This window comes from Acyrthosiphon pisum, chromosome A2 (assembly GCF_005508785.2).
Source record: "Acyrthosiphon pisum isolate AL4f chromosome A2, pea_aphid_22Mar2018_4r6ur, whole genome shotgun sequence".
NCBI lineage: Eukaryota > Metazoa > Arthropoda > Insecta > Hemiptera > Aphididae > Acyrthosiphon > Acyrthosiphon pisum.
Genome location: NC_042495.1, coordinates 85,735,020 through 85,754,702, shown reverse-complemented (window position 1 = coordinate 85,754,702; position 19,683 = coordinate 85,735,020). Strand labels below are relative to the sequence as shown.

Genomic DNA, 19,683 nt, shown 5'->3' with positions numbered 1-19,683 from the left:
CTTACAACTTTACTGTCGTGACTTTTATAATTCCAACGACATTGTCTCCAAAATCGGTATCCACTTTCAGCGAGTCCAACGGGCCCCGAGTTACACTTAGAGCTAGTTATGTTTATAAAAGTAAAATTCGAAATGTAGTAAATCTAGTACGTCACTAGATAGCATCACAGTCGCAAACGTACATACCCGTACAACTTTGTGACCGGTGTCCCACCCTCCCCCTGCCCGGAGTGTCCAGTCCTATGTAGTAGTTCGTGATGCCAATATCTACAACTTGGTTATCAGTTATTCACTTATCACTTAAAGCTGTGTGACCACCGACAACAGGGAAGAATAATTATAACGCATGATCTGGACTGACTGTGAGGGCGTTAATTCCTCGGGTGCTGCAGTCACTGCGGGGCCGCACCGGTCCAAGGCCCAAGCCGGTCTTATCATTAGCACAGTTTCCCATAAAAAATGAGAATATTTATAAGTATGAATAGTCTGAAGTACATTACATAGTTAATAATTATTTGTTTCACGTCGGACGTGAACATAGCCACATTAATTATGCCAAAAGTTCGTAGAAGCCGGAAACCACCTCCTGATGGATGGGAACTTATAGAACCTACTCTAGAAGAATTGGAGCAAAAAATGAGAGAAGGTAGGTACGAAACGATTTTGGTTTCTCTAAGAATACTTGATTGTTAAGGACTATTCCACATTGTTTGTGATTTTTAGCTGAAACTGAATCACATGAAGGCAAACGTAAAGTAGAAGCATTGTGGCCAATTTTCAAAATTCATAACCAGAAATCAAGATATATTTATGATTTGTTCCATAGACGTAAAGCTATTTCTAGAGGTTTGTATTACAATATCAGTTTTGAATACAACTATAATTATAATTATTATTATAATTTGATATATTTTAAATCCTAATTGCAAGAGAAAATACAAAGAAAATATAATCAAATATTTTTAAAAGGGTACAATTTATGATTTTCATTTGGGGTTTTTAATTTTTCAGAATAAAGTATCTCTTTTAAGAATGGGTTACAAGGATCAGTGGCGGACAGTTATTTTAGCAAAAGCCCATAACATACCAATCTTTTGTTATCGATCTAGCGATATATATGCGTTTATATTTTTTAAAACTGATTTGAATTTGTTATTACTTATTATGTTTAGTTGAAATCCAACTTGAAGTCCACTTTTCCCAATTTCACCCCTACATGCAACTCCTTGTATATGTGCTTGTAGGAGTGCTACACTAATTCAATAACACAGTCTCACCCACTAATGGTAACTTACTACGCATATATTTACAAGACCCGCATGCATGCTATTTGAAAATTGCCTATTTCAAACTCCTTAATAACTATCCATCACCGATCCCCTTAAATTAAATAACTTTGATGTAGTTCTGCACCATTGTTGTCAAGTAGGAACAAACTGTTGAATAAGTGGAAAAGATTATATTACTTAAGTTAAATTACAATTTTTTGCTTTGATTAGCCGCTGTTGTTTGATTAACAAATAATTAAATGTTTAATTACATTTTATTCAATAACTAAAAATACAATCTGCTTGTATTTACTATTATATATAACTATATCCAATATTTTTAATATAAAATGATGAAAGTTTAGATAGGTATAGTTTAAATTATTATTGACATTTTTTATTATAGAATTGTATGATTTCTGTCTTCAAGAAAAAATTGCTGATCAAAATTTAATAGCAAAATGGAAGAAACAAGGTTATGAAAATCTATGTTGCCTTCGTTGTATTCAAACTAGGGATACAAATTTTGGAACTAGCTGTATATGCCGAGTTCCAAAATCTAAATTAGAAGAAGTAATTGCTTAATAATTTAATATTTTAAAATATTTGTTTTAAAATCAACAATAATTTTACTTATGTATTATGTTTTTCAGGGTCGAATTGTGGAATGTGTGCATTGTGGATGTAGAGGTTGTTCTGGCTAAACAAACACTAAATACTAGTTAAATCATTATTGTATTATTTTTATTCTTAATACATGTAATGAATTTATTTCTATATTAATATGTGTGTGGTATAAGACTGAAATTAAAACAGCATACTAACTGAAATCTTAATAAGTTAGATATTTTTAATTTCCATAATGATAATGTAAAGTATGAATTGCATTCATTTTTAAGATAAACATTTTTAATAACATATATTATTGACTTTTCTTACTATTATATCAATATAAAATGTATTGTGGTATAACATACCATCAAAATATGTATTTTGAAGGGTACCTATATACATTAACTATTTTACCAAATAATTGTTTGTTTTTATGGGTACTATACTATTTCTCATATAACTATATAAATAATCTCATGTGGCATGCTTCCGATATGATTCGGGCTTCTCCTATTCAAGATACTCAATTAAACGTCTTATACTTGTTCCGCTGTTTGCTATTATAATTGTTATATAATATAGACTTAAGACCGTATTGGTATTTAGAATTTTGGCGCCCAGGGGCACTTATAAAATGGCACTCCTCTTTTGGGGAGAAGGAAACAGGGCACTCCAGTGTTTAACAAATTAAAATTATAATCTTATATAATAAAACACCGAAACAAACATAAGAATGCGTGAAGCTGTCGTAATATCTATATAACTATAAAAGTATAGCCTTACCTTGTAATTTGTTTTATTATAATAATATAACGGTACAATACTACAATTCATGATTGATAGTCATTAGTCATGTGTATCTCATACCATTTGCAAGTTGCAATAATAATGATAAATATACTTCATTTATACCAAAAATCGAAAAACATACCTAATATGTACATTAAGTGGAAATGTGGCGGATAGTTATTTTAGCCAAAACATACCAATCTTTATTCCACATTTCCACCATACTGTTTTTGAGCTTAAAATACTAAGAATTTAAATTTTTTGGAAATGTTAGTATTTGTATGACTTTTTATTAAAAAAGTAAGTAAGATAGATAAATTCTGATTTCACAAACACATTGAGCATAAAAATACTAACATTTCCAAATAATCGCTTGGGAAGTACACTAAATTTGTTCCTAAAGGTTTAATGCGTATACCGCTATACAGAATTATATGAAGAATCGGCCTTCTTAGCGCTCCTAACATTAAATTCCGTTAAATTGTTACTGACTTTTCAACGCAGAGTTATGACTACATCGTGGACCGAGCCTATATAAATGTAAACAAAATACCTAGATGATGAGTATGACATTAAGTTAAGCCGTATTAACTGGTTATGAGGCGGACGGTGGCACGGGATAAATAACTTCTATTTCTTGTTTTGATAATAATTGTGTATTTGTGTACCTGTATCACATTTTAGATTCTGAGTGGAGTGATGAAAGTATTGATTTTACAATTATGTGTGTTTTTATTTTTTTTTTTTGTGTCCGTGTACTGTGTACACGATAAGTAGACAAGTAGTCAAATAATGCTTTGATTTTCAACTTCAGTATCTCGTTAGATGGGAAAGTGAATCTAGTGGTACATTGGGAAGGTCAAAATCCCATATTTCCAGTAGTTTTTAAAAGCATATACGTTCACCCCCAAGTCCCAAAAGCGCAATGTACTCATAAAATACTTGATAACGTACAGTCCAAAGCCCGTCTTCGTATCACCACGCCAAGTTTGATACGTATCTTTTTTGCATATACGATATTCTATACGCCGAGTAACACCTTAGGTTTGCACCAACTATTTAAAACAATATAACATTAATCTTTATATTATATATTATATATATAAGTATATAATAAGCTGAACCCGTGCACTTCGTTGCCCGTTAAATGTACCATCTCTATATGACTCAAACTTTGTTCAATTCGTTATTTAATATTCGGTGTATGGTGTTTAAAATTAATCTTAACTTTTCCGTTGCCCGGAATAAAAATTCTGAATCGCAGCAGTATATTATCAGGTAGACAATCTACCTGCGATAGATCGTGGACCCCTAGTTTGTACGTAAGTAGTGTATGATTTACTCTAAAGTATCAAAGTTATATATATATCCAAGAATAAAAAATATGATATTTTTGTATTTATAGTATCCATGTCATCATGGTTCATGAATCATATTGACACTAACAATAATAGGAGTATGAAAAATCGACTCTGGCATAACCTAGTAAGCTTGTTAGTCAATCATAAATCATAATCCGTTTTCAGAATTAAAATCCGTCAAACAAAATTCCTCCAGAGTCCAGTTTTGTCTAGCTTATTGGTCTAAAAACCGTTTATTTTAAATTGATAAAAGTTGATCATATTTAAAATCTCCGTCAATGCCTGCGCGTACGTGAGTTAATTGCCGACGAATATAAATAACGACCGATATACCGGGCGGTATCATGCGGCCTACTGTTATAATCATAGACCTATAAACTTAGTTTATAGGTCTATGGTTATAATTCAGGACATTTCTAGGATATATTAACAGAAAACGATTTCAGATTGAAATATTAAACTCACACATACTTATGTTCATTTACTTTGCACACACTTACAAGTCATTTTAATGTCCTCGTGTTAAATTGGTTGTAAGACACTTTGTACGGTCACCTAGAAAAAATTAAAACGGTGGACAGTTTGTACTATTTGAGGTAAGATATACCTAGATATAAGTGTGTATTTTTCAAATAAAAAAAAAAAAAAAGATACAAGTGCGTATATATAGTACCTATATCACATTATCACTTAATTTGTTATTACAAAACTCATGTTGTTAATAGACATAAATAATAATAATAGCAATAATAATAATAATAATAATAATAATAATAGTTATGATAGTAAATTTGTAGTATCTACAGGCTTCGTGAATTATAAGTCATAAATCATAATAAAAAAATTCACTGTCAATTATAAATCATAAATCATAATAAAAAATAAACTATGTAAATATAAACATCCAAGTGGATGTCGCTCTGCTGTACAGTAGGTTACAAGTGGGTCACTGTATAATGGATGGTATTAAATTTGAATTCAATGATATAATATCATTGTATAAGAAAAACGATTCTGAGCGGAGACGGTATGTCAGTCTAGGTATAAGACATCTGACATAATATTATATTATAGTCTATAGTATTTTAAAAAAATTGATCTATAATAGGTACATATAATAAATTCCAAATTAATCATATCATAATATCTATTAGGTACTTATAACGCGATATACATCAACAAAAAACCGTGGTACTATCATAGATATATAATAGTATACTTTAGAAGTTTAAAGTACCCACGAATAATATTATACAATCACAACAAAATAACTAAAATAGTAAATTACTATTAGTTATTTAGTTATTCTAGGTTATTAATATGTAATTTCGTCCAAATTTGTACTTAAAATGACTGTAAAAATAAATTGTGCTTATGTATTTCTTAGAATTTTTGGTAACAGAATTAAATATTTACGTGGAATCTTGATTTTAGATTTTCAATCCTTAGATATAAAAGTTGAACATTTTATAAATTTTTAACTACAAAATAATTTTTCAAATTAAAATTTGATCTTTAAATGCTTATAAAAAAAAATTGTGCCTATGTATTTTTAATATTTTTCAACTGATATTGTAACAATATATCAGGAGCTTTGTATTAAATTTATACACTTTTTGGCCCAACAGATAAAACTTTATTGATATTTATAGAAAAAAAAACTAAAAAAATTTAAAACTGAAAATGTCCGTAAACAGCTCAAAAAGAGTCAAAATATTTTCAAAATTGTATGGTGTATAGGAAATGCTAATATAAACATTCAGTAAAATTTTCATGTATCTGCAGTTATTCGTTTTTGAAATACAACAAAATAAGGAAATCGCTACATGAGAAAACGAGTGAATATCCAATGTTGTAAAAATTTGAATTTCAAACGATCATAAAAATTTAATTTGACTTTCTTATAGATATTTTTTGTTTGATAAAGGTAGATAATCTTATAAGGAATCTTGTTTACATTTTCATATCTTAGATTTAAAAAGAAAAATTTTTATGAATTACTAACTCGAAATAATTTGCAAAGTTTCGTGATTTTTCCATATTTTGTCATTTTTTGAACTTTAAATGTTTATAAAAAAAAACTGTGACTAACGATTTTTAATATTTAGCTTTTTTATCAAACAAATAAAATTTTATTGATATTTTTAGAAAAAAAACTAAAAAAAAAATGGAAAATGAAAATGTCCGTAAAGAGCTCAAAATAAATCAAATATTTTTGAAAATTTTATGGTGTATAGAAAATGCTAAGATAAACATTCAGTCAAAATTTCATGTATCTACGGTCTTTTTTTTTAAAGTAACACCAAAAACCAAAATCGATTTTCTCGAAAACAGATTTTGCGTAAAAATTCCCGTTTTTCCTTAATTTTTCTTTTGTTTTTCCCGGCGCTTTTGAAAACCACTGGGAAATTTAAATCTTGACCTCCCCAATGCACCAACGATATTCACTTTCTGATCGAACAAGATACTGAAGTTGAAAATCGTAGCATTATTTCGACTACTTATCGTGTACACAGACACAAAAAAAATAAAAAAATAAAATAAAAAAACACACATCATTGTAAAATCAATACATTCATCGTTCCACTCAGAATCTAAAATTATCAAAACTTATTACTACATAATACTATAATAGGTATCTTTATAAATTATATAGGTAATAGGTATTAAGAGTTTTTATCACTAAAAAGTTATTATCTTAATTCATGGGTCTTATAAAATTAACTTTGGAGGAGAAAGCACCAGAGTTATCGTTTGCTCCATGACAATCACAAAGTAAATTTTATGATAAAGTAAACAACAATAATAATAATATTAACAATATAACAATATTATAATTATAAAATAATTTATTTATTGGTACAAAATACTTATCGGCTGACGCCTATCACGAATTAAAATAATTAAGTATTATTAAAATCATCTTATTTCATGTTTCATGTGAAAAGATTATGAAGCTTTCAATATCCAAATATTCAATTAAAATCGATATACAACACTAAATAATGGTACACAAGTAATTTATTTTATAATTGAATTTGTTTTTATTATTACACAAGTTGACTTTATTACCCCCATTTTGGAGATCGGGTAAGTATAGCGTTTTTTTCTGGCTAGCAGATGGTCTCCAACTCGTTTACCAAAGCGGAAATCGAAAAATGCCTGTGCATACAAGGCAATCCAACGAAATGGAAAGGGCTGTTGATAGGATCGTTAAGGAAGATCGCCGATCAGGTGCACCCTTTGTTAACAGTCAGCGACGAAGCATTAGAATGTGTCGAAATGTTAGTTGTTCAATGCCTGGAGATACTCACTTTAAGGTCATCACCACCGCATACTGTATTCGACATCGAAGACCAAGTAAAACGATGGTTTCCTAAGCCAATAGACAAGTGGGCTATTAAAGATGCTAATGAGGCAATAGAAAAGAACAAGAAAAAAAACCTTTTAATATTACCAACCGATAAAATTCATAATTTAGTGCAAAAAGAAATACTCCAATACAAGTTAGACTATCCAGTGGCTCTTTACATAACAGCTGTTTTAGAATACATGGCAGCGGACATTTTAAAATTAGCTGGTAACTATGTAAATAATATACATCGTGTAGAAATCAGCTACCAAGACCTCTGTGTTGCGATATGTGGCGATAAAGTATTAATGGACTTATATGGCCAGCACGACAATAACGGTGACTTGAACCTGTCTGAATTAGGTATTGATAAAATTCCAAAAACTACTACTTATGAAGAAGTCATAAGAGATCTAATGCATGATGAAAGGCAACTTATTAGAGATTTACATTTAATTTTAAAAATTTTCAAAGAAGAAATTGATCGTATCATTCCTGTAGGTAGCAGTCAAGAATTGGATAATATGTTCAACAATATTACAGACATATGTAAGACTACTGCATTATTTTTAAGCTCTATTGAAGACATATTAGAAATTGCAGAGGATAAATCAGCTACAGTTGGTTGCTGTATTGAAGAGTTGGCTGAAGCCGCTGAATTTGATGTGTTTGCACGCTATGCAAATGATATTGTCAAAAAACAATGTAGAGATATATTTTGGAATTTAATCGGTAAACCAGAAGTTTCAAATTTACTTCAATCGGCTGGCTATGGTTTTAAAGAAGCTGTAAAATATTATTTCCCAAAATTGTTACTTTTACCCCTGTGGCATTGTATTCTCTATTTTGAGTATTTTAGAATTTTACATCAACTTTCTCCTTCCCAGCATGATAAAGAGTGTTTGGAACAAGTTGAAGGCATTTTGAGACCTTTACAATTACAAATGACATCAGCTGCAAATCAAGTTAACTTGCCAGATAATGTCAAAGAATTTGGACTTAAAATTAATGCAACACCTAGACGATTGTTAGCCATTGAAAAACTGAATGAAATGCAAAAAGCTATTGATGGTTGGGATGGTAAAGATATGGGTCAATGTTGCACAGAGTTCATTAGAGAAGGAGTACTTGTAAAATTATCGAGTGGAGGTAAGCGTTGTTCAGAGCGTAAGGCAATCTTATTTGATGGTGTTCTTCTCTTATGTAAATCAAATAGCAGAAGGACTTCGGTATCAGTCAGCTCTCAACTTGTTGGTGGTTTGTCTGAATTCAAATTAAAAGAAAAATTATTTATTAGAAAAGTGGAAATTGTTGATAGAGATGATACAGACGAGACAAAACACTTTTTTGAAATAGTCCCTCGTTTACAGCCACCAGTAATATTAGTTGCCAGTTCTTTTCAAGATAAAGCTAATTGGATGGCCGATTTAATTATGCTGAACACAAAAAGTATGCTAGACAGAACTTTAAACAGTATATTACTTGATGAAGATAAAAAATTTCCTTTAAGGTTACCTTCAATTGAACAATACAGATTTGTTGAACCTGATTCTCGGTCTAACATTATTTTTGAGGAAAAAGAAAATAATGGTGTTCCTCTTATTAAAGGTGCCATTTTGCTGAAACTTATAGAACGATTGACATATCATATTTATGCTGATCCAAAATTTGTAAAAACATTCTTAACAACATATCGTAGTTTTTGTTCACCTCATGAGTTAATGGATCTCTTAATCGAAAGGTACAACATTCCTGAGCCTTTTGGTATAACTATGGATTCAGTAAGTCTTCGAGATGAAACTAAACGATTTAAAAAAGAATATTTAGTACCTGTTCAATTTAGAGTTTTAAATGTGATTAGGCATTGGGTTGACTATCACTATTATGACTATCAATGCGATCCATATTTATTAGATAAATTGCATTCATTTATAGAATCAATTAATGGAAAATCAATGAAAAAATGGGCTGATTCAGTTATTAAAATAATTCAAAGAAAAACATCTGAAGCTCAAAAAGAAATAACGTTTGCATTTGATTCACCACCGCCAGCAATTGAAGTTCATATGGATTTTAATGGAAACGACGATTTTAACATTCTACTTGTACATCCTATTGAATTTGCAAGACAATTGACTCTTATTGAATCTGAAAATTATAGAGCAGTTAAACCTTCAGAGTTGGTTGGATCTGTATGGACTAAAAAAGACAAAGAAATAAATTCTCCACATTTACTTCGTTTAATCAAGCGTACTACAAATTTTAGTCGTTGGATTGAAAAAGCCATTGTTGAATGTGAAAACATTGAAGAGAGAGTAGCAGTTGTATCAAGATTTATTGAAGTAATGATGGCATTAGATGAGCTAAATAATTTCAATGGTGTCTTAGGTGTTCTGTCAGCCATGAGTTCAGCTGCAGTATTTCGTCTAAAATTTACAATGCAATCTGTCAATGCTAGACTTGATAGAGCTCTAGAAGAAGCTCGAGATTTGAGTAATAATCATTTTAGAAAATATCAAGATAAATTAAGAAGTATAAATCCTCCATGTGTCCCATTCATTGGTATGTATTTAACAAATATATTGCATATTGAAGAAGGTAATCCAGATTGTTTGACAAACAACCCAAATTTAATTAATTTTAATAAACGGAGAAAAGTGGCAGAAATTATTGGGGAAATCCAGCAATATCAAAATCAACCTTACTGTTTAAATGTCGAGCCTAAAATAAAAAAGTTTTTAGAGAACTTAAATCCGTTTAATGATATGAAAGATACAGATATTAGTAACTATTTGTATGCAAAATCTTTAGAAATTGAACCAAGAAATGTCAAACAATTTCCAAAGTATCCACGAAAATGGCCAGACTTAAATCTTAAGTCACCCGGTTTAAAGTCTAAAATACGAGTGCCATCAGTATCTTCCAAAGATATGGATGTCCAAGGTAGAAGAAATTTAAGTTCATCAAGTTCTCTAGTTATTCAAATGGATAAAAGAGATACAGATGATTCTGTCTTTGCACCAGTAACATTTACTTTAGGAAAAAATAACGATGTTCCTCCAGTTCCACCTCGACTGAGTAAAATAGATGGATCGTTCAGACCACCTATACCACCAAGGAGAATGGCTCCACCTTTACCTCCAAGAAGATTACCAGTTGAAGAAGTTTTAACTTTTCAGAAATTTGTTGTAGACTTACCCAAACCAGAAATGAACCAAGATTTAAATTGGAACAAAAAACTTGTACCACCAATTAGTCCTAGTAAGAAGCCTATGGAACTAAAAACAAAAGCTATTGTTAATCTACCCAAACGTGATAATACTTTCGAACGTCTGAGCGGACCACCATTCTTTAAACCAGAAGTTATACAAAACTCTAGGTTTCCATTAAAAATGTTTGTACTAAAAAGAACAACTCCTTCTATGTTTCAATTCAATGTTTGAATGCCTAATATTATTTTTTATAAGCATTATAAATCAATATATCAAGAACCAGTTACTAAATAATTGCCATATTTTAATTTCATTTTATAAATGAATCCTGAAAAATTGTATTTTAGTTAACTTAAGCAATGACTATAGTATATCCCATAAATGTGTAATATGTATTACCAAAATCTGGATAAAATATTATAGGCAAGTGCTTGAATTTGATTTCTATAGCCTGTATACATTTTTCTCTTTTATATCATTTTTAAATTTGTAATTCCATATGTAATATGTATTACCAAAATCTGGATAAAATATTATAGGCAAGTGCTTGAATTTGATTTCTATAGCCTGTATACATTTTTCTCTTATGTATCATTTTTAAATTTGTAATTCCATATGTAATATGTATTACCAAAATCTGGATAAAATATTATAGGCAAGTGCTTGAATTTGATTTCTATAGCCTGTATCCATTTTTCTCTTTTGTATCATTTTTAAATTTGTAATTCCATAACACCAACATTTGGTCCAATATTAAATAATGTTAGATTTAAATTATTATTGAAAACAAATTGCATATTGACTGTGATAACCTGTGTATTCTTTGTTGTTGGATATATTTTTATTCTTACAAAGTTACAAACCATACAGATTTACAAATTGTGTAGTAGATACCTTTTGATTAATATTGTAATATTGTGAAAATATATAGCTTAAATATTGACATTTCAATATATTTTAATGTTAATTATCATAATAATATTATGTAACTATGTAAGCACATTAAACATTATTTTTACAGTGTTAGGATATTTTAGAGGTATGTTTATTAGACTTAAATACATATATAACATTTAACATAGATTGATATATTCATATTGATTTTTATTTCAGATTATATATTTTAATATAATATAGAATTTTTTATTTATTATACAATTTATACTTGTATACAATATAATATAGGACTCAATGATAATAATAATATGTATGTTGATAAAAATCTACAGTATAGTGAACATGTGTTTATAATAAATTAGAATATTCAAATAGTGTGCCCTATGTGACACATAAGTATACAAAATAATATGATACTCTTGGTGCTTTGAAAAAATAAAATGTTTAAATTATATACAAATTGAATTAGGTGCCTAGCTTGATTACCTATTTAAGTTGTAGTCCGACTATTTTTCATATTATTATTTCCTATATTTCGTGTAGGTTATATAGATTTATAAAATTACTATCCACAATATAATATCATTATTTTTAAGAATTGAATTTTATAAAAATATTAATGATTTGTGCTTAGTTTTAGTAATTTAGCTTAAATACGTTTTGTAGTTAATTGATAAACACCATGATATGTTCAACTTTGTTAGATGGAATATAGAGCTATTATATTTTTTATTGAATAAATCAAACTAAATTGTTATAATATATTGAATGAATGTGTATATTTTTTTTTTTTTTTCATCTGATAATAATATGTTTCAGTAATACAAATTATGGGCGCTTTTAATTTTTTTTAGTCCACATTACAACAGTAATAGGCGATAGATAGTAAATACTTACCTACTTGGTTAATCAAGTAATTTTATGAAATAGAAATGTTTTATTATAATATTTAAAATTATGTCTACCTACCCCGCGATCTACTTTTACAGTTGTCTTATGTTAAACACTATGTTTCAATTAGGTATTTAATAATTCCAATCAAAAAGGAGGCTTAATAAAACAATTGGATAGCTATTTCTTTCCTATCGATATAGGTAACAATGCAAAAAGAATAAACGGTATACTACAATTTAGTTAAATGAAGTTACCCCGACCAAATTAGTTTTTATAACTTAAGTGTGAATATGAATATTATATATACGTAATATGTGTGTGTGTGTATGTGTGTTAATGTGTTATGTACTTATGTATGACCACCATACCAGAAATTCTACGCACGCTTATGCCAGTGTCTCCCTCAGTTCTGATTTGTTGAACTATGTATTTTTTTAAGCCATAATTTGACACATTTATAAAACATAAATAATAGTAACAATTGGATATTGAGCGCCACAGAAGAGATAATGATGAAAAAAGTATTAATATTTGAATTACCTATGTCAAAAATGTATTATACTGAACATTTTATTTGTAAAATATAAAAATTAAATTCATTGATTAATATATTGTAATTTATGGATTAAAAATGATTATAATTTAATAATAATTAAACAAAACAACAATAAATAATGCATACGATTATAAAACTAACTCCTTACATTTTTAATCAACCCTATAATTGTATAAATGTAAATTAAAAAGTATTTGAATTCTACCTATTGCTCTGTTCCCCGATAAAAAGGTTGAAGTAAAACAGGGTTTTTTTTAGTGTGCAGTGAGACACATTTTGTGCAGTGAGAAAAGTAACTGTGCAGTACATGCAAAAAATGTCAGGATGATCCCATGATATATTTTATCATATATTATAAAACAATAATTGAGTAAACTTCAAAATAATAAAAAGGTTTCTATTAAAATTAAAAATTGTTTATATTATTCATTATTATACTATTTAAAAAAAATATATCTACCACCTTCAAGCACATGCTTGTGGTGATGGTAGACAGTTATATAACATAATATGAACAATTTAATTATAAATAAGACAAGTGGTCAAGAACTGAATAATGAATCTATACAATTAGAATACTTATGGGTAACTATATTAAATTACAACAGTTAAACATAATTCCTTATTATTTGTTCAAGTATTGAAAAAAACCAAATCTGATTTTTTTTTCATTTCTACAGTTATACGATTCCTTTCTTTACAGAATACCTATGTCCCTTTTTATATTACTGGCATAAAGTTGTAGTTTTTTGGACCTAGATAGTCTATGAATTTTTGACCAAATTCTTTTCTAGAATACTCTATTCTGACATCAAATGCCCTATTTTCTATTTTAATTATTAAATGTTTCATATCCGGAAAGGATTCAAAGCTTTTAATTATATATATAACATACCTACAATAGTTATTTTTTATATACAGACTCAAATGGTAACACATTGACTGTTATTTTATGTAAAAGTGTACTACAAAAATTATAAAAAAAATTAGGTACCTATAGTCAATTGATTGTTCTTATTTTTATAAACAATTAATATTACAAATTACCTACTTCAAGTAAATAACATTGTTTAGAAATACAACTTGGACCCCTGAAGCCACCCGCAACCCTGACAGTTCAACCGCTATCAGTCCATAGGGTTTGGTCTGCGTAGACAAATTCCCTACTATAATCAAGAGTGGGAATAAGTTTGTGAAGTCAGAAAAAATCATTAAAAAAAACCCTGAAGTAAAATACTCAATTATTAATATGTTTTATACTTAACTCTAAAAGAGGAATACATTTGTACTGCCCTAGTTGTTGTCCTTAGAATAGTAAAATAAGTTTTGCCAAATAACACATATATTTTGATCGTATTGAAAAAAAACTTATCTCTCAGTTCTCAAATCAATAAATAATTGTAGTAGTCAACATTATAATAAAACACGTCTATATTATGAAAAATGTATAAAATAATCTATAATTTTATGAACAAAAATATTAAATCAAATAAAGTAACCATAAAAATACAGTTAAAAAGTCACGTCTTTACACTAACTATAAACAAAACAATAATGCTAAAATAAACAATAGAGTCTTGTAACAATATCATGCATAATAATATAATGGTCAATAAATAATAATTATTAATGTAAAACATTTAAAACAAAACAATTAAGTTAAATTAACATAAAATCAAAAAAACTCAACCATAATAGATTTTAAATATAATTAACACACAACAATAAAAATCAAAAAAAAAAAAATAAGTTTTTTGGTTATGTAAAATAGTATTAGAATAAAATGTTTTACCAGTTATAAAATTATGGTGGTAATAAATATTTTTCAAGTGTTTAAAGCACCGAATCATTAAGTCAACAACAATAAATTGTGAATAGGTACTAACAATTAAATACAACATGCATCTGTATAAAAATATTAAAAATTAAGATCGTACACAATTAAATAAATTATAGGTAAAAAAACAATTATATTAAAATAAATCTGGTAGGCATCAGTCGCAAATAAAAATAATAAAATTAAAAAATGCAGTATGCATAATATCTAGTATGAAGTTCCAATTGAAAAATAATGAAAACATTAGTTAAAATTTCTAGGAATTCTATGGACTCTGCATTTTAAAGTTTCAGCAAACATCAAAGTCTCGTCAATTTGCTGTTTCATGAATGTTTGATTACCGATTATTAATAAGGTGCATTCCAAGTATTTGTTGATAGACATTCCAAGTAGACTCTGGGCAGCTAAAGAACGAATCTTTCCAAGTTTTTCTAGCAGTTGATTTAACAGTTTCTCCATGACAAGGACTATGTCTTGTTGTAGTTGGTCGCCAACCACACAATTCTTGTTCGGTATGGGATAATGCAATAAGTCTCGCATGTACGACATGTATTCACACAGTTCATTGGGAGTAACTTCCAAATCCAAAGCCTGTAACCAAAAGTAATTTACATTTATTAGTTTTGTTTACCCAAAAGTCATAAATGTATTCAAAATATTACCAATAATAAGTTGTTCAACTTTTGTGTCCGATCCCTCAACGTCTTTGTTGATAAGCATATCTTCTTTTGTGCACCTTTTGTAATGGAATTTTTGTTAACTTTAGCTATGAAATCATCGATATTGTCCTCATCAATGAATTCAATTTCCAGATAACTGAGGCTGTTGAAGAACCATTGGTATTTATGTAGTTTCAAGTAGTGAAGCCACTTGGCAACTGCTCCATCCATTTCTTGATTGAGAATAGTCAGGTCGTCAAGTGACTGTGGGTCCCCCAAAGTAGTGGCCCTGTTGGTCTTTGCAATCATTTCCAGATGGTTGTAGCCAAAACATTCCACTAAAAAAAACAAATTGTACATCATATTTAAGTATTGTTCTGTGCTTGGTCAATGATTAATTCTTACTTCTAAAATGTGGTAGACCTGCAGGAGCAGAATTTAAATTTGTCGGTTGCAGAATGTTTGGCCAAACAGAGGTGTTCGGCTGTTGAGCAGGCCGAACATTAAATGGTTGGAAATGATTTATGGGCGGTGGTCTAAAATAACTTGGCCAAAAGTTTCCTGTCAAGGTTTCTGTCGGCATGTGGCGCTCACTGTTGTTCAGTTGGTTTACTTGGCGAATTAGATGTTTCAAATTCCTGTAAATTTATAAAATGGTATTATTAGTTGAAAAAAAGTAATGAAAAAAATCAAAGCTTAAACTAACTTGTGAATGATGGTTAAGTTTGGTGACTTCTCAATCAAATTGCATATTTTCACTGCTATCTGAATGTTGGTACCATTTTCAATTGTTTGGTTTAGCATACGTCTTAAATTGTACATATACTCCTCTTTGGCCATTATGTTGTTATTTTTTACCAACATCAATGCTTCATGAAGTCTTACAAATGATTTTGACGATTGATTATTTAACCATTTAGTAATTTTACTTGGATCATTGGAATCCAGTTCTCTTTTTTTCATCTCTCTATACAACACAGTGTATAGATCAGGATAGTTGAATGACAGATGATCTAGAGATTCACTCAGACGTTCTTGTCGTTCTTTGAATGATTTACACTGCATTAATGCCTCTGCTAATTGTTTCATTTCGTCCACTGAAAATAAAAGCAACAATATGAATTAAGAAAATAATTTTTTAAATGGAAATAATTATAAGCATATATTGAGTCAACTACCTAAATATATCAATTTTTGAAAACATAATATACATTATTATAAAATTCTTTATTTTCATATTCATTAAATTACATAAATTTCCCAAGACGATATTTGTTTAATCCCTCAGACCCACTCGCAACATTGATATAACGCATTCACGAAAAATCGTTTTTATGATTTTTGAGAAATCTTAGAGTAAAATGAACCCATTACAAAAATGAAAGAAAATAATATTTTTGATGATTTCACATTTAGGAAATTACTTTTAATTAAAAATTAACTTTATATTAGAATTTTAAAAATAAAAAATGCAAACATTTAAATGAATACCATTATAAGTTGTATTGAGACATTATTTAGACAAATCTTACTCTCAAATATTATTCTCTTTAATTTTTATAATTGATGATTTTACCGCTAGACTATAATAGATTACACAAAACATAAATAAAAAATCATTTAGTGAGAATGCGTTGTCTATAATATATTGCGAGTGGGCCAAAGAAAGAAAATAATCAGTGGACTGGTATCCTCTTAAAATCTACCTATCTAAAATCAATTCAGAAAAAAATCTTATTTGAATGAATTTTTTTTAAATTTTTTGGACCGACGTATCATAATTTATATCCATCCATACATTTTTATTTTATCTGGATGTGTTTTTTCAAAAAAGGTTTAAAAATATTTTTGTTTTATTATTTAACAAAAAAATACTATTATTGTAAGTACGTTCAATAAGGAAATAAATTAGGTATGACGTGAATATTGATGTATAGGTACCTATGTTACATATGTAACATACCTGCCTATAAACATTTTCAGACATGGATAATATACCTAAATAATAAAGCCTTAATTTTAAGTTTACGGTGGCGGTACGTCAAATTATAATATTATTATTATATGGATTATTTATGAAATAATAAAATGTCAATACTTACTGTTTAAATATTCTGTTGATAAATCGATACCTATCACGACGTTTGGTACCTAAGTACCTACGTAGTAAATATGTCGGTATATTGACTGCAAAAGACGTACGAATTGTAAGATCTCTTGAAAAGTGCGACGGATGTTTCACTTCAACGTCAGAACACGGTTTGTCGGTTGATCACTGAATCTTCTGGACCTCAGGTTGTTTTTTCCAATACCCCCTCTCAAAAATCACTTTTTAGCATGCGATAGGTAATAGGTAGGTAGGTGGCTGCTGTTCACTATATGCCTGCATCCCTCTTTTATACGTAATTATATATAATATATACATACAATAACAATGGATTTATGTTATTGTACCTATTCAAAATATCATTGATTTTATTCCAACTGGGTATATTCCAATATATATGATTTTATATTGTACTGAAGGAACCTACATAATAATATTTATGATTTGAACAATTTACAATTGTAAAAAATATACAATATTTTATAATATAGTTTACAAATGTTTTTAAAATATTAATGTTTAACACCTAAACCTCCGGACTTTTCGTCCGGGATTCGTCTGTAGGTACCTATACTAGCACGTCCTATAAGTATATTATAAATTATAAATTATAGTATATTTTACTTATAAATTACATTTTTATCTTGTTGGAATGAAAATCATATTATTCATAAAATGAATCGACTTGCTGCTGTTGTATACTAGATGCCTGCATCCCTCTATTATAAACTTAACTATAATATATAATATTATATGCTAATATATAGTTTATACATACAATAACAATGGATGTATGTTATTGTATTTAAGATATCGTAGAGTTTATTTCAACTAGTTATATTACAATATAAATGATTGTATATTGTTTTGTAGGTACGTATATAATAATATGTATGATTTGAACAATTATAAATATACAATTATAATTTAAATGGTCACACCAAAAGTGTGACTCTAAAACAAATTACCATAGATACATTCAATTTTTACTGAATGTTTATATTAGCACTTTCTATAGGGACACCATAACCTTTTCAAAATAATTTGCCCGATTTTGAAATAGGTAATTACGGACATTTTCAGTTTCCAATTTTTTTTAGTATTTTATTCTATAAATATCAACACAATTTTATGTTTGTTAAAAAAGCTTGATAATTAAATACAAGGAACCTAATATATTTTTTCAAAGACAGATAAAAAATATTTAAAATTTATAGTCACATTTTTTTTTATAGACATTTTAAAGTTCAAATATTGACAAAATACGTCAAATTCATGAAAATGTGCAAATTATTTTGAATTAGAAATTCATGAAATTTTTTCTTTTTAAATCTAAGATCTTATAAAGTAATACAAGATTTCTCATAAGTCTTTCTACCCTTATCAAAACAAAAATGTCTACAACCAAGCCAAATTAAATTTTTATGAGTGTTTGAAGTTCATATTATTACAACATTGGATATTTACTCAATTTCTCATGTAACGATTTTCTTATTTTGTTGTAATTCAAAAACGAATAATTGTAGATACAAGAAGTAAATATTGAACAAAAAAATGTAATTACCTAATGGGTATCGCATCAAAATGTAAAAGAACATTGGTAACATTATAGGAAACCAGCCTAATAAAGTAATATTTAATTTTAAGACTCGGGTATGAATAATGAATATGAATATATGATTCTTCAATATACTTCATAACAAAAAAAACCTATGTAGGTACCCAATACCTTAAGCAATAGTACATAGATTATAGCCTATAGGTACTATGTAGCAACTATAACAATATTTACTACCTATTCAAATATTATAATATAAGATATTATATAAAATGTAGAATAAAATATCCCAAATGTGTTAATTTTTTTTAAATTTGTTTAACTTAATTGTAAAAAAAACAAATAAAGAATGTGTCTAAGTGCCTATTTAAATACTTTTTCTTAAAATACATGAACAAAGAATTTCAAATACTTTCTAAAATTAGGAATTTGTATTTTAAATTAAATATCAAGAAATGTTACATCCTATAATATAATCATCGAATAGTGAATATTTTCGTTATGATAGGTATTTTCCTGGTACACTATAACACCTTTTTAATTTGTGATAAATCCGTTGGCACAAAATTTGTATTTATTAT

General features: G+C 28.2%; 3 protein-coding genes across 3 annotated transcripts; 2 read left to right on the top strand and 1 right to left on the bottom strand.

Moving 5' to 3' along the window:
* The first annotated feature begins 370 nt into the window (after positions 1–370).
* On the top strand, positions 371–2,709 carry Bud31 (BUD31 homolog). Its single transcript, NM_001167953.2, has 4 exons — positions 371–646; positions 724–846; positions 1,675–1,841; positions 1,922–2,709. The coding sequence occupies exons 1-4, from the start codon at positions 553–555 to the stop codon at positions 1,970–1,972; spliced, it is 435 nt and encodes a 144-aa protein (NP_001161425.1). The 5' UTR covers positions 371–552; the 3' UTR covers positions 1,973–2,709.
* Positions 2,710–6,879: 4,170 nt separating this feature from the next.
* LOC100159579 (protein son of sevenless-like) lies at positions 6,880–10,849 on the top strand. Its single transcript, XM_001946911.5, has one exon. It carries the CDS (start codon positions 7,151–7,153, stop codon positions 10,823–10,825), a length of 3,675 nt encoding a protein of 1,224 aa, XP_001946946.1. The 5' UTR covers positions 6,880–7,150; the 3' UTR covers positions 10,826–10,849.
* Positions 10,850–14,692: 3,843 nt separating this feature from the next.
* On the bottom strand, positions 14,693–17,902 carry LOC100571360 (protein Smaug homolog 2-like). The gene is made up of 5 exons (XM_008185553.3): positions 17,540–17,902; positions 16,144–16,534; positions 15,843–16,075; positions 15,441–15,775; positions 14,693–15,369 (listed from the first exon to the last, which is right to left on the bottom strand). Coding segments are annotated over exons 1-5 (1,308 nt in total). The 5' UTR covers positions 17,541–17,902; the 3' UTR covers positions 14,693–15,021.
* Between the last annotated feature and the right edge of the window lie 1,781 nt (positions 17,903–19,683).